At 40.0% G+C, this 13,075-nt stretch overlaps 1 protein-coding gene across 9 annotated transcripts in view; it reads right to left on the minus strand.

The window, feature by feature from the left end:
• Positions 1-13,075, minus strand: part of ACAP2 (ArfGAP with coiled-coil, ankyrin repeat and PH domains 2) — a 138,531-nt gene that overhangs the window by 36,642 nt on the left and 88,814 nt on the right. For 5 of the 9 annotated variants that reach the window (XM_056121141.1, XM_056121147.1, XM_056121144.1 and 2 more), the window contains exons 8-11: positions 11,024-11,119; positions 7,699-7,773; positions 5,528-5,539; positions 212-324 (exon numbers count right to left, since the gene is read on the minus strand). In XM_056121141.1, coding sequence (XP_055977116.1) covers positions 212-324; positions 5,528-5,539; positions 7,699-7,773; positions 11,024-11,119 — 296 coding nt within the window. The remainder of the gene's footprint in view (positions 1-211; positions 325-5,527; positions 5,540-7,698; positions 7,774-11,023; positions 11,120-13,075) is intronic. The other 4 variants (XM_056121146.1, XM_056121142.1, XM_056121145.1 and 1 more) reach the window with 1 other exon arrangement.

Genomic DNA, 13,075 nt, shown 5'->3' on the forward strand with positions numbered 1-13,075 from the left:
ACTTCATTTGAATTTTAGAGTTGGGAAGTGGTACTGTCATCCTGCATATGCTTCTTAAGGTCCCCTTGCCTAGCAAGATATCTTATCTTCAATAAGCTGGTTCAGGAAAGTTACTGTGGATTGTGCATTTAGAGAATTATGAAGAAAAGAGCTGGCAAATCATAGGGACAACCATATAAAAAGTTTGAGAGCAGTGTTTAAAATATATTACCTGTTCCAAGTTTTGAAGGCATTGCTGGCCCGTTTGAATAGATATCCTTCCATTACAATGCCATTTGTAGCATCTACATTATACTCTAATTTAGAGTCATCACTGGAGAAATCCTAGGTAAAATAACACACAAAAAGGTCATATGACTTGGCTAAGTTCTCTAAATTATAAACATATCCCAGAGAAATAGCTCAAACAGTAAGAAAAGCTTTAGGCTTCATTGAATCCATAATATTCATGAAATGGGAAGACTTAATAATAAAAATGTTTCAGCACACTAAATGGACAACAATACAATGTTGTGATGATACAGAAACATGGCTCCACGGACCATAAGAGAAAATAAAAATAAATTATATTATATTATTATGTAAGTCTACCAAAGTTATGTACACAAGGCCAGAGAGAAAGAGAGAGAGTGGGAGAGAGGAAGCGTGAGAGAGAACACGCATGCTTTAGTAGGAGGTCAAGGTATAACCCCCAATGCCTGGAGCAGCACTGGGCGCAACCCCAGTGCAATGAGTCAAGAGCAGCCCCCAAGGATCAGCAGGTACATTGCCCCCCCACTAAAAAATTATATATACAAATAGGCAAAGGAAACCAGTTCCACATTGTAAACAAGTAACCATCACACAGGGCATTATTTAAAATATTTTCATGTTATCTCAATATTTCATGATGATGCGTGCTATTCATTTTTGGACGGAATAATCTCTACCACTATTTGTTATATATGAAATATATATATGTATGTATATACATTACTGTTGGGGTAAATTTTTCTTATTCTGACTTCAAAAACAGGATCAAGCAGCTACGGCCATTTCCTCCCTCAAATAGGCTTCCTCCTTTTGCAGTTCAGGCGGGCACAAACAATGCCATGCTCGGCAGTGCTGGGTATCTCTAAGGCTTACCTGGTGATGCTAGGAAGGTCATGAGGGGCTGAGGTCTACCCCCGTACTACCTCCCAGCCCTAGGTTTCAATGTAAGGAAGGAACCAAAGTGGGAATGCTGAGCTCACTTTTTTTTTTTCTTTTTCACAAGGAGTTTGGAATCGTTCATAGTCATTGAACATTCTCATCATTCTAGTCTTCATCTGCAACCATTTACATTTTCACTGTTCCACCAAGGATTAATGGAATTTTTAAATCAGAAACCCTGGGCTGAGGAGAGAGGGAGGACTCAAAGGGCCGGTGTGCATGCTTTGTATGTCTCAGTTCCAGGTTTAACCCATGCCTGGTCTCTGAGCACTGACCCAAGAGTAGTCCCTGATCATAGCTGGTTCTGCCCCTCCTCCCACCTGCCCACTCAACCAAACAGAAATCCTATCATTGAAATATTTCCTCATGAACTTCCAAAATAATACCTACAAATCTGCTAGGTGGTTGTCCTACCCACAATTAAAAACTCTAAATATCAGTTTCAGAAATTCAAATTACATCCAAATTAATGCTCAAAATTAGACTGCAATTCTACTAAGAGAATTGCAAAATTTTTGTCTTGAGAGTTTGGCAAAGGCTGGATAAGCATTTGCTTGGGATGTGGGGGTCCTTGCACTGAATAAGAAAGATTAGAGTCACCTAAGGACCTTCCATAGTGGAGTCTATGAAGTTAAGTAAACAAGATATACAAAATTCAGAAATCAAATACAAATTCTCTTGATATCTTGCAAAATTAAGCCATATAAAAAGATTTAATATTCTAAAATGATCAGATTAAGCAATTGTAAATGAATTAAGATCTTTCTTCCTACATTTTCTTTGGGGAAAAAAAAATCCAGGCAGAAGTCAGGAGGATAGTTCAATGGGCAAATGCACATTTTGCATGCCAGGTGTGGTGCTCTCCCAAAAAAACAGGGCAAGTTTAATTTAATTCCCTCATTAAAAATGTAATTGAGGCTATAAGTTAATTATACTGACAGAATTAATTTAGCAATAGAAAAAACTGATTTGGGCAACATTCTAAAGGTTTTATTTAGGACCTTAATATTTTTTTGATAATCCTTATGCTACTATGAAACAGCTAATAATGTTGGAGAAAATACAGAATATCAGAGTTTAGATGTAGTCATGAGTTGATGTGGAAGGAATATTCAGTGGTAAAATACTAAGTGGAAACTGGAAGCCAAAGAGGTCAGCAGAGCAAGGAAGCTGCTTTCACTGCGGGCACTGGCCGCTCCAGGGTGGGACCCAGAGAACAGAAGCTAAACAAAGGTTAATAAAAGAAAAGCTAATAGAAGCTCTTCCTTTTGAAATTGCAAGCGTGGCAAAAAGGAAAAAAAAAAACACCCAACCTACCATTATTACAACTTCAATGAAAATTATTTGGAAGTACTATCCACTACAATAACAAACAAAAAGTTTGGAAAGGAAGAAATAATTTACCAAAGTAAGAAAGACATTGTGTACAGAACATCCAAAAGCATGAAAAGATGAACTAAATTAGAATAAAGGATTGCCTAACAAGATTTATTGGTGGTAAAACCAGACACAGAAAAATAAATTTTACTCTAATACATAAGAAAAATAAACAGAAAGAAAATTTGTTTTAAAAAGGAAACATTTGCAAACTACCACAACAGAGAAGAAGCAAATTATAAACTTTGTGAAGGACATTGAAGAAAATAATAATAAGAGAAATTTTTCACAGCTAGAGAGGTAGTAGGGGGTGAAAGTGCCCACAAAGCACACAGCAGACCCTGGCCTGGTCCCCAGGGGACATCAGCCAAGCACCACCAGGGGCATCCCCCAAACCAAACATTCACATGAGAGATGTTTCAGGCTCATGATTATAATTCTCCACACTGATTCAGAGACCCAAAATTCCCATTCCAGCCAAAACTGGAAAACTCCTGAAATTTGCGTGGAAATGCAAAATTAGGCAATTCCCTTTGTAAGAAGAAAAGGAGAGATCCTCCACGTAGGAACTGCCATGGAGGGTGAGGAAATTACAGACTGGGGTGAACTCGGCACATTCCCTGGCCTTATGGTTTCCATCTGTGGGAACTCAACATCACAGGCCTTTTTCTTATAGCTTTTAATATACTTCCCCCTGAGAATTTCCAATTCCTGGCCAAAGAAAAACAAGCCACTGGCCCGTCTACTCTCCCAAAGGAAGAGTTCCTTTCCCTACCCACCTCCTCCACAAGGGAAAAAAAATCATCCTTGACTTAAACAATGGGATGTTTCCATCCACACTGACAGGAGGTGCTGAGGCTGAGTTGGGAATGATTTGCCCTGTGGAGCAGTGTTTTCAAAATCCTGGGCAAGGCACAGGCCTCAGTATCTAAATAAAGGATGCCCTGTGAATTTCTGTAGCTGTGGTCATCTAGTCTGGTAATGGTGCATTTCAGGACTGTCCTCAATCTTTCAAATTCCCCACAAAACTACTTCCTTCCTTATGACTTTGGGCAGCCATTGAAGCACATTCTTCTTATCTGCAAAATCATCTTAATTACAAAGTTGATGTGAAGATGTGTGAGGAGATGTTTATAAATGGAGGCAATGGTATCTGGTCATGTGCAATCTAGAGCTGTGCTTTGCAAACCCTGGGTCATAGTTGCTCATAATTGCTGAGGTCAATTATGTTGGCTTGCAGCAACATTCTATAAAAAGAAATTTAAAATACATTATACATTTTTGGTCCTCCGAACCCACCAGGAGTGATCTCTGAGCTTAGTGGCAGGACTAAGCCCCAAGCACAGTTAGGTGTGTGCCCCACCATCCCCGCACCCCGCCCCCCCCCAAAAAAAACCCCAAAATTTTATACATTGTACAAAAAACAACCAAAAAAACAATTAGAAAAGTTTTGCTTCATAAGCAATTACAACATACAGTAAAGCAAAAATAATTAAGATAGAAGACTGGGGCCAGAGTACGGTACAGCACATAGGGAGCTTGCCTTGCAGACTGCACTCGGGTTCTGTCGCCCAGATTCCATGTGGTCCCCCAAGCCCACCAGGAGTGATCCCTGAGTGCAGAGTCAGGAATAAGCCCTGAGCACTGTCAGGTGTGGCCCAAACATCACCCTTGAGGGTTAAGACAGATCAATGACTCACAATAGAGCCTGAAACAAACTCACATGTATGGAAACTAATATTATAGAGGTACAGGAAAAAGAAAAATTGTTAAATAACTAACTCTGGATCAACTAGCCAACAATGTGAGGATAAAAGAATACTGGATCTCGGTATCACAATGCACACAAAACACCAATTACACAGGAACTAAAGAACTAAAAGACCATTAATTTTTTTTCTTTTAATTTAGGGACCACACCTGGCCGGGCTGGAGTGATAGCACAGCAGGTAGGGTGTTTGCCTTGCAAGTGGCCAACATGGCCGACCCAAGTTCGATTCCTCTGGCCCTCTCGGAGAGCCCGGCAAGCTACCGAGAGTATCTCGCCCGCACGGCAGAGACTGGCAAGATACTCCTGACATATTCGATATGCCAAACACAGTAACAATTGTCACAATGGAGATGTTAATGGGCCCGCTCAAGCAAATCGATGAAAAACGGGAGGACAGTGACCGTGACACCTGGCCATCCTCAGGGAGCATAGAGGATGTGCGGCTTTAACTGCACAGCAAGCATTTATGCAGCCCATTGAAACTATCTCTCCGACTCCCTAAAAGGCTAATTATTTATAAACACTTAGATTATTATACAGAAGATATCTTCAGGATCTTGGGCTGGGAAGGATTTATTAAAGAAGACGAAAAAGTATCAAAGATAAAAGACACACTGAAAAACTGAAAATTAAAAGCACACGTATTCCCCCCAATGGAGGCTTATTTTCAGAATATATGAATAATTTGATTTACAGGTCACAATGTACAATTAGAAGATTACTAGACATTTCACAAAACAATCCACAGACACAGAGGAATGTACTGGAGGAGACTAGTGACTAAAGTATAATGTAAGACCACAATGAGATGTCAACATCTACTTGTCAAATTAGGGGAAAAATGAAAACTGTGACAATTCAATGAGGGAGGAATGAGTAATAGGGACATGCCCATAGTACTGCCTATTGGGAATGATACAGCATTCTGAAAAGTAACTTAACGTTTTCTACTAAAACTGAACTAACATGTGCTCTCTGACCGGTTGTTGCTTTATTCAGAGGTATACAGCCATCAGGAACGTATAAGACAAACGCAAAGGCACGAACATGAACGCACACAGCATCACTGTCCCTTCAACAGTTCAATTTCAATTCTTAAAAAATGTAAACAATTACATTGAACAAATTTTCCCTTAATTTTCAGTTGATTGGATCTCTGTCTCTCTGTCTCTCTGTCTTGGTTTTTACCTGTAATGCAGCCTTGTGTCAGCATTTAAGGGCAGGGGGGAAAAAAGGATTCACAATAAGCAAAAATAGCATGATTTTCCTTGAAAGCAAATAACAATTGACAATTCTGAATCAAATAAGTTTTTCTTAAGACTTAATAATCTACCACTTTTTGACATCTAGTACAACACTGAGCATATGTATAACAATAGGGAGAGATTAAAAGATGCAAAATACTAATCAATTTAAGCAAATATTAACATTTCTACAAATACAACAATCTCTCATTTTAATCAGTAATTATCAGTCCCAATTTCAACAACCTTTTAATGGTAATATCATTAAAACAAGTCAAACAACCAAAAGTGATTCCAACCTTGAACAAAATAAAATGTGTAGTTATTCATAACTCACTAAAAGCGATAAATTTAAATAAGATCTATTTTAAATAATGTTTCTAAGCATTAATAATCCACCACCAAAAAGTTTCTTTCTAACTTTTAACATGGATTTTACTTTCATTTTTCTCTACTGGTATCTTCTATCTCAGGTCTAGTTTACTGGTACTTCAAATTCTAATTAATCATAATAGAAGTTGATATCACTGCTCAGTACCATGAAAAATGAACATCCTTAAAGCAATACTAGAGACCGAGACTTAAACCTGAAAGCTTTGTAACTTTTCCCACAGTGATTCAATAAATAAATATTTAAAAAATAAATTAAAAAATAAAGACATACCATCACATTAAAAAAAAAAAAAAGCAATACTAGAGGTCTCTTGCCACGTACTTGTATTACTACCATAAACCTCGAATTCCTGGGTTATCCCCAGCACTGTGGTGACTCAGGTATCCTCAGTATCACAAGATCCAGATAACCTCACATTTCTGAGCCCCTGCACTGAATCCCCAGACTGGCTGGCTGAGAATCACCAATGGAGCCCAGGGTCTTTTTAACACTCCGTGAAAATCTTCTTCCCCACACCCCCTCAAACTCTTGGGTTGGGGAGATGGCTCAAAGGGGTAGAGCACAGGCTGTGCATTCAAGAAGCTGGGTTTGTTCGGCACCACCAGGAGTGACCACTGAACAGCAGGTAAAGAATAGCCCCTGAAAACCAAAAACCAAAACCAAGCACACAAACAAACACAACCGAATTCAAATTCTTCCCTTTACCACATACACACACACACACACACACACACACACACACACACACACACACACTATGAGATAAACTAATTACTTACTAATACTAAGCTAAGTGACAGCCAAAGCTTTTAGCACTGGGGTTGGAGTAATAGTATAGCAGGTGTGTGTGTGGCAGACCCAGGTTCGATCCCCAGCATCTCATATAGTCCCCAGAGCACTGCGAGGAGTAATTCCTGAGTGCAGAGCCAGGAGCAACCCCTGAGCATCATCGGGTGTGACCCAAAACCAAAAAACAAAACAAAATAAACCCCAAAAACAAAAAAAAAAACCCACAGCTTTTATCATAGAGATATGCAAACTAGCTATTTATTTAGTTTATATTTAAAAAGCATAATTCTCAAATATTAATGGCTTGGACAAATTAGCAAGAAACACAAGTGAAATTTCACTTTCACAGCAGAGAGGGGCTGCCTCTCCTGGCAAGATCTGTGAGAACAAGCAAACGTGCTGGAGGGTGAAGATTCTCCCCACTCCTGCCTGTTCTTTCTTTCTCTCACACACTTCTTGCAGGGGCCAGTGACAACTAACCTGTAATTTACATGTCCCAACATGAAACCCTCTGCCAGAGTATCTGTCACCCCAGAATACCGCCCCCCCCACCCAAGCCTCCTGCCATGGTAAGTTCAGTTCTACAGACCAGCTGTCAGGTTCTGTTGCCTTTGGCCATTTGTCATTCCCTTATAAGGTGAAACTAGTAATTTATATTTTGAGGGCCACTTTCCAATTAGTTAAGGCTCTGAGTGTGTCCTGTTTTTATGAACAAGTTAAAGAGTATGACTATGAAATATTTATCAACGTGTAAGATACATGCATGAACCTCAGAAAATTTTATTTTCCACCAAAGAAAGAGACTGTGTCTCCAAATTTTAGTTATTAAAAGCAATTCAAAGGGTTGGCCCCAACACAAAGTTATCCTACTGAAAGGAAGGATCAAACGATTGCATAGAATGAGAGCTCAACATGTTTAACTTTTCAGGTACCTTTTGCTGGATGGTGGAATGTTTCTGCTCCATCTCTCTTTTCTCTTTTGCTGCGTCCACAACTAGTCGATCCAACTAGAGAGGAGAAAAAAAAAACCTGACTTTAAAATCCCAGGGAAAAAAAGGCACGATTATTTTTTAATAATTCATAAGTGCACTGACATTTAAGAGGCCCTCTGAGGATCTAAACAAACAGCTCAATGAGCTGTGCACAAGCAAAGCGTGCTTTGGCCCCTGGCATGCTTGGTCTCCTGGATTTGATGTGGGGCACTGGTTCTCTGAGCATCATCAGAAGCAGCCCCCAAACACAGAGCTGAAATGACCCCAAGTCCTAAGTTAAGTAAGTAAATAAATAGCATTTGGGCTAGAATCTCAACGTAAAAGTTCTTTTTTTTCCTGCAAGGTATCAATTTTTCTTTGGGAAGGTCTTTGATTCCTCTGGTGAAAAGCTTTCCAGGATCAGCCACTGTGCCAAGTACCTGTGACAGGGGGCCTGGCCAAGGGCATGGCCGAGCGAACATGTTCGCTCCTTGAATAAGGAAAACAACCATCTTAAATTGCATACTGACCCACTCAATAACTCGGGTCCTTCCCATCAAAGGTAGAAAGAAGTGACTTTTGTGTTTTATTTTGTTGGGGTTCAGGGGTTTTTTGTTTGTTTGTTTGTTTGTTTGTTTGGAGAGCTAATTCTCTCAAGTTCAATATTCCAGCTGCTTCAGGCTTTCAAGCTGACTTCCCTATGTTATAGAATCTAAGAGAACAGAGATAATAAAATACTAAAAAATAGTAAAAATTTGTACAGTCTGGTTTTTTTTTCTTTAAGGCAACATTTTAAGGGTTGTTTTCTATCGCTTGTTGCTTTTGTTTCTTTAATTTGTGGATCTCACCCAGCAGCACTCAGAGGGGCAGGCAATGCCTAGGTCAAAGAAGTAACACGTGCACACCGACTCTTTGCACTTGCGAAATCATAACCCATTTATTTTTGTTCCTTTAATCAGGAAAGAAAACTTCCCATCAGAAGAGAAGTATCTGATTCCCAGTATCCTGAAGATGGCCTGGCTTCCTGCACTGCTCTTTGCTGGAATAACAAATAATTGGCTTATAAAATACTCCATTATGTGGGTCTATCCAGATCATGATGTATTGTTATCATCTTCAAGTCTACTGATTAAGATATGCATCAGGAGTGAATAAAAATGTAAAGAACAACTGAAACATGAAGGAATATTAAGTATGATACAGTCCAAACATATTCTCTACCAGCTGAGCTAGCGGGACTTCGATAAGACCCTTTAAAATCAAGGGGAGAGGGCGGGGGGACAGAGATGGCTCGTGGGCAAGGCCCCGAGCTTGAAGAGACACAGTCCTAGCATCAAACTGCAGACTCGCAGTCAAGCATCCACCAGAAGTGGCCCCAGAGCCCTAAGGCCACTACATAGGGCCCCTATAAAATATTTTCTTTAAAATAAAATTACTGGGGGCTGGAGCAATAGCACAGCGGCCAACCCAGGTTCAATTCCCAGCATCCCATATGGTCCCCTGAGTACCGCCAGGAGTAACTCCTGAGTGCAGAGCCAGGAGGAACCCCTGTGCATTGGGTTGGGGTGTGACTCAAAAAGCCAAAAAAAAAAAAAAGTAAAATTACTCCAGGGCTAGAGAGAGTTCGGTGGGATGAGCACTGTATTGTAAGCACCCAGGTTCCATCCATGGTCTCACAAGGTCTTTCAGTGTCTGCTGGGATGGGACCCCGAGCAGGGAGCAGCCACTGTAGACTAAAAACATTTTCTTTTCCTGTGACCGCCCCCAAACTAGAAAAAAAAAATTTTTTTTTAAGTGTAAATGTTCTTTCAGAGTTTGGAGCAACAGTACAGTGGGTAGGGCATTTGCCTTGAATACGGCTGACCCAGGTTCACTCTCTAGCATTCCCCCGATGCTGCCAGGAGTGATCCCTGAGCGCAGAGCACTGAGCACCTCCAGGTGTGGCCCCCAAATGCAAAAACAAAACAAAAAACACAGTTCCATACTTGAGGTCTGAGTTCGGGCATAGTTCGGGCATAGTTCGGGCATAGTTCGGGCATAGTTCGGGCATAGAGCCCCTTCCGCCTTGCGGGTGTGAAGCAGTGGTAGATTCCGTCCCCAGCATCACCCCAGGATGGCAATGGGCCCTTCATGACATATTGACATACTAGGTAATGCCAGTACATTCTGTACTAGGAAATTCTGTGTCCTCCATAATTTCTTATTCCAAATGAGGAAGTAAACAATCACTAAACGCTGGAATGAAATGACCCATAAATTTCACACATTCAGAATGAAGGGCAGTACAAGGTACGTCCCAAGATTCAAACTCGTATTTATAAACTTGGACACGCACTCCTGCCATATAGTACCGCAGAGCAAGGGATGGCTTTCTGCCTGTCACATCAGCACTAAAGTCGCCTGGTGTGAACCCCACCACTGCTGCTAGGGAAAGAGGGAAATTCCCCAATTTTGGTGGGGCATTAAGTTAAAACAAATGGGGCTAGAGCGGTAATACTGAGGGGAGGGTGTTTATCTTATACACGGCCTACCCTGGTTCAATCCTCAGCATCCCATGATTCACCCCTAGCACCGCCAGGTTACTCCTGAGTGCTGAGACAGGAATAAGCCCTGAGCATTGCTAGTGTGACCCAAAAAGCCAAAAAAAAAAAAAAAAGACATACATTTTTTTCAGCACTGTGGGGATGTGGGAGATTCTTCCATTCCCATCTGTTTTATCAGATTTGTGCAAACCACATCAAATAAAAAGGTTTTTAAAAAAGGTTTTAAATAAAACCTTCCTCCACCGCATACACCGAATCTAGCTACCACCTCGTCATTTTCAGAACTTCTTGACATTTTTACCCTGTTCTCCACATACTTCATCTACCCACTTATCAACATCCACCACTTTGTCCCTCAACTCTCACTTATTACCTATCAATCATAGTTAAAAATAAAAAAACACTACAGGGGCTGGAGTGATAGTACAGCAGGTAGGGCTTGCACGCGGCCGACCTGGGTTCGATTCCCAGCATCCCATATGGTCCTCTGAGCACCACTAGGAGTAATTTCTGAGTGCATGAGCCAGGAGTAACCCCTGTGCATCACCAGGTGTGACCCAAAAAGCAAAAAAATAATAAATAAATAAAATTTTAAAAAAAAACAGTACAGAAACAAGAAGTACAGGGGAGGCAACTCAGTAACACAGTACATGTCTTGCATCTGTAAGGTTCCATCTCAGTGGCGCCCCCCACCACAAAACAAACAGAATAAGCCCACCGAAAGAAATCTAGTAGAACATTACCTGTGCACCAAGATCCTTCATATAGGGCCCAAGTTCACTAAATAGATCATATCCTTGATGAAAGAAGGCCAAATGGGCATACATAAAGGATAACATCTAATAAGAGGGAAAAATAGATTAGAATCTTCATTCTGAGGTAAAAGACAATTTTTTAAAAAATCTCCACCTAATGCATACAAATTATACCACAGATGCCCAAAATGACATATCTATTTAAAATTAAACAAAATCACTATTCTTAGCAGAGCATTTCAGAAATATTTACAAATAGGAGAACATATTTCATTTGAAAGAAAATTTCCGAGTGGCTCAAAATTTTAATAACGCCCCAATTCTAGTTGTTTAGACCGGTGTTTCTCAACCAGGGCCCCTTCCAACCTCCTTTCCTTCCTGTGGCATGGCTCTCTTAGCAGTTGGTCCCCGAGTTCTGCATTGTTTCTCCCTGTGTCATGTTCACCTATGCTCTCTGGAATATCCTGGGGTCAACAGGCAGTCCATATGGTCTCCAGGAGAGAAAGGCTGGCTTAGACTGTATTTAGATTATCACAATTTATATAGCTATCATTTCCAATAGTTTGGAAAAACATTAAACTGCAACTAAGGGACCAACTCAGAATGTGATTAATAGGTTGAGACTTTTTCTAATTTTCCTATAGCTGACCAACTCATATGGAGAAAGAAACCACTTTGTTTTTATTATTTCACATGAGAAGAAATTAAATTATTAAATTATAAAATTACAATACTGAGAGATTCTTCCAACATTTCTATTATTTTTAGAACAAGAGGCATTTGTTTAATTCTCTGAAATCTAAAACAAGCAAAAGGTCCTTAACACTGAAGAATTCTTTAGAAGAGAATAATTTTTCAAAGAAAAGCCAATGAACTAAAAACATAAATACAAAAGAACAAAGCTCACTAAAAGAATATTCTGGAATTAGATCTTTTTACTCTTTAAAGATCTGCTTGACCCTTCTTCGCAAACATCCTATTTTTCTTAAGCCTACACTATTTTTCTTATGCCTAAAAAGAAAAAAAGAGAGAGAGAGATAATCTAGAATTAGGTAATAGTTGATGAATCTTTGTGAATATAATTTGAAAAAGCAATTATATACAAGAGGGAAGGATTACATAAAAATATAGGATATACTTGTACTCCAAAACACAATAAGTATATTACAAGCATAATGGCAGAGGCAGGGAGCTAGCTCAGGAAGCAGAGACACCTGCCTTGCATGCATGAGGATGCAGTTTCATCCCCTGACCACGTGCCCCTCTGCAGCCCTGGTAACCCCGAAGGGCTGCTGTGACCAAGCATCCAGGCATTCCAGGACCGTGGTGGCTAAGTATCACCAGGAGAGGGCTGGAGGATTCTGAGCACTGCTTGGGAAGTCCTCCCTCAAAATAATTAACCTTTTAAAATGAATAAAAGATAAACTAGGAAAAATATGACAAAAAATTAATGGTCTTAAAATACAAATCAGTATGAAAAAGATGAGCATTCATAGGAGAAGAGATAAAAGATATAAACTGAGAATATAGTGGCCAAAAGATATCAAAAATAAAGGTAAAGGTAAAGGTAAGGTAAAGGCCCTCCCGTTGATCGTCGATTTGCTCGAGCGGGCCCAGTAACGTCTCCATTGGAGACTTTGTTGTTACTGTGTCTGGCATATCGAATACTCTCGGTAACTTGCTGGGCTCAAGGTTTTTTTAAACTCATTTGTATTAAAGAAATGCAACATTAGGAGCTGGGGAGATTAGCTCAAAAGGCTTACATGCATGCTTTGTATGAGGATGTCTAGGATCCAGCCCCAGCACCCCAAGACCCTATATGTATATATACATATATATACATATATATATACATATACATATATATATACATATACATATGTATATATATGACCTCAGGCAAAGTGTTGGGAGAAGCCTAAGTCTGCTGGGTGTGGCAGCTAAAAGAGAGACAGAGAGACAGACAGACAGACAGACAGGCTGGCCCACAATTTGGGAGGAAATCAGATGAGACTAGAATAAAAAGCTGTTTGCATACCA

The sequence above is a fragment of the Sorex fumeus genome, unplaced genomic scaffold, assembly GCF_029834395.1.
Source record: "Sorex fumeus unplaced genomic scaffold, SorFum_2.1 ptg000044l, whole genome shotgun sequence".
Taxonomy (NCBI): domain Eukaryota; kingdom Metazoa; phylum Chordata; class Mammalia; order Eulipotyphla; family Soricidae; genus Sorex; species Sorex fumeus.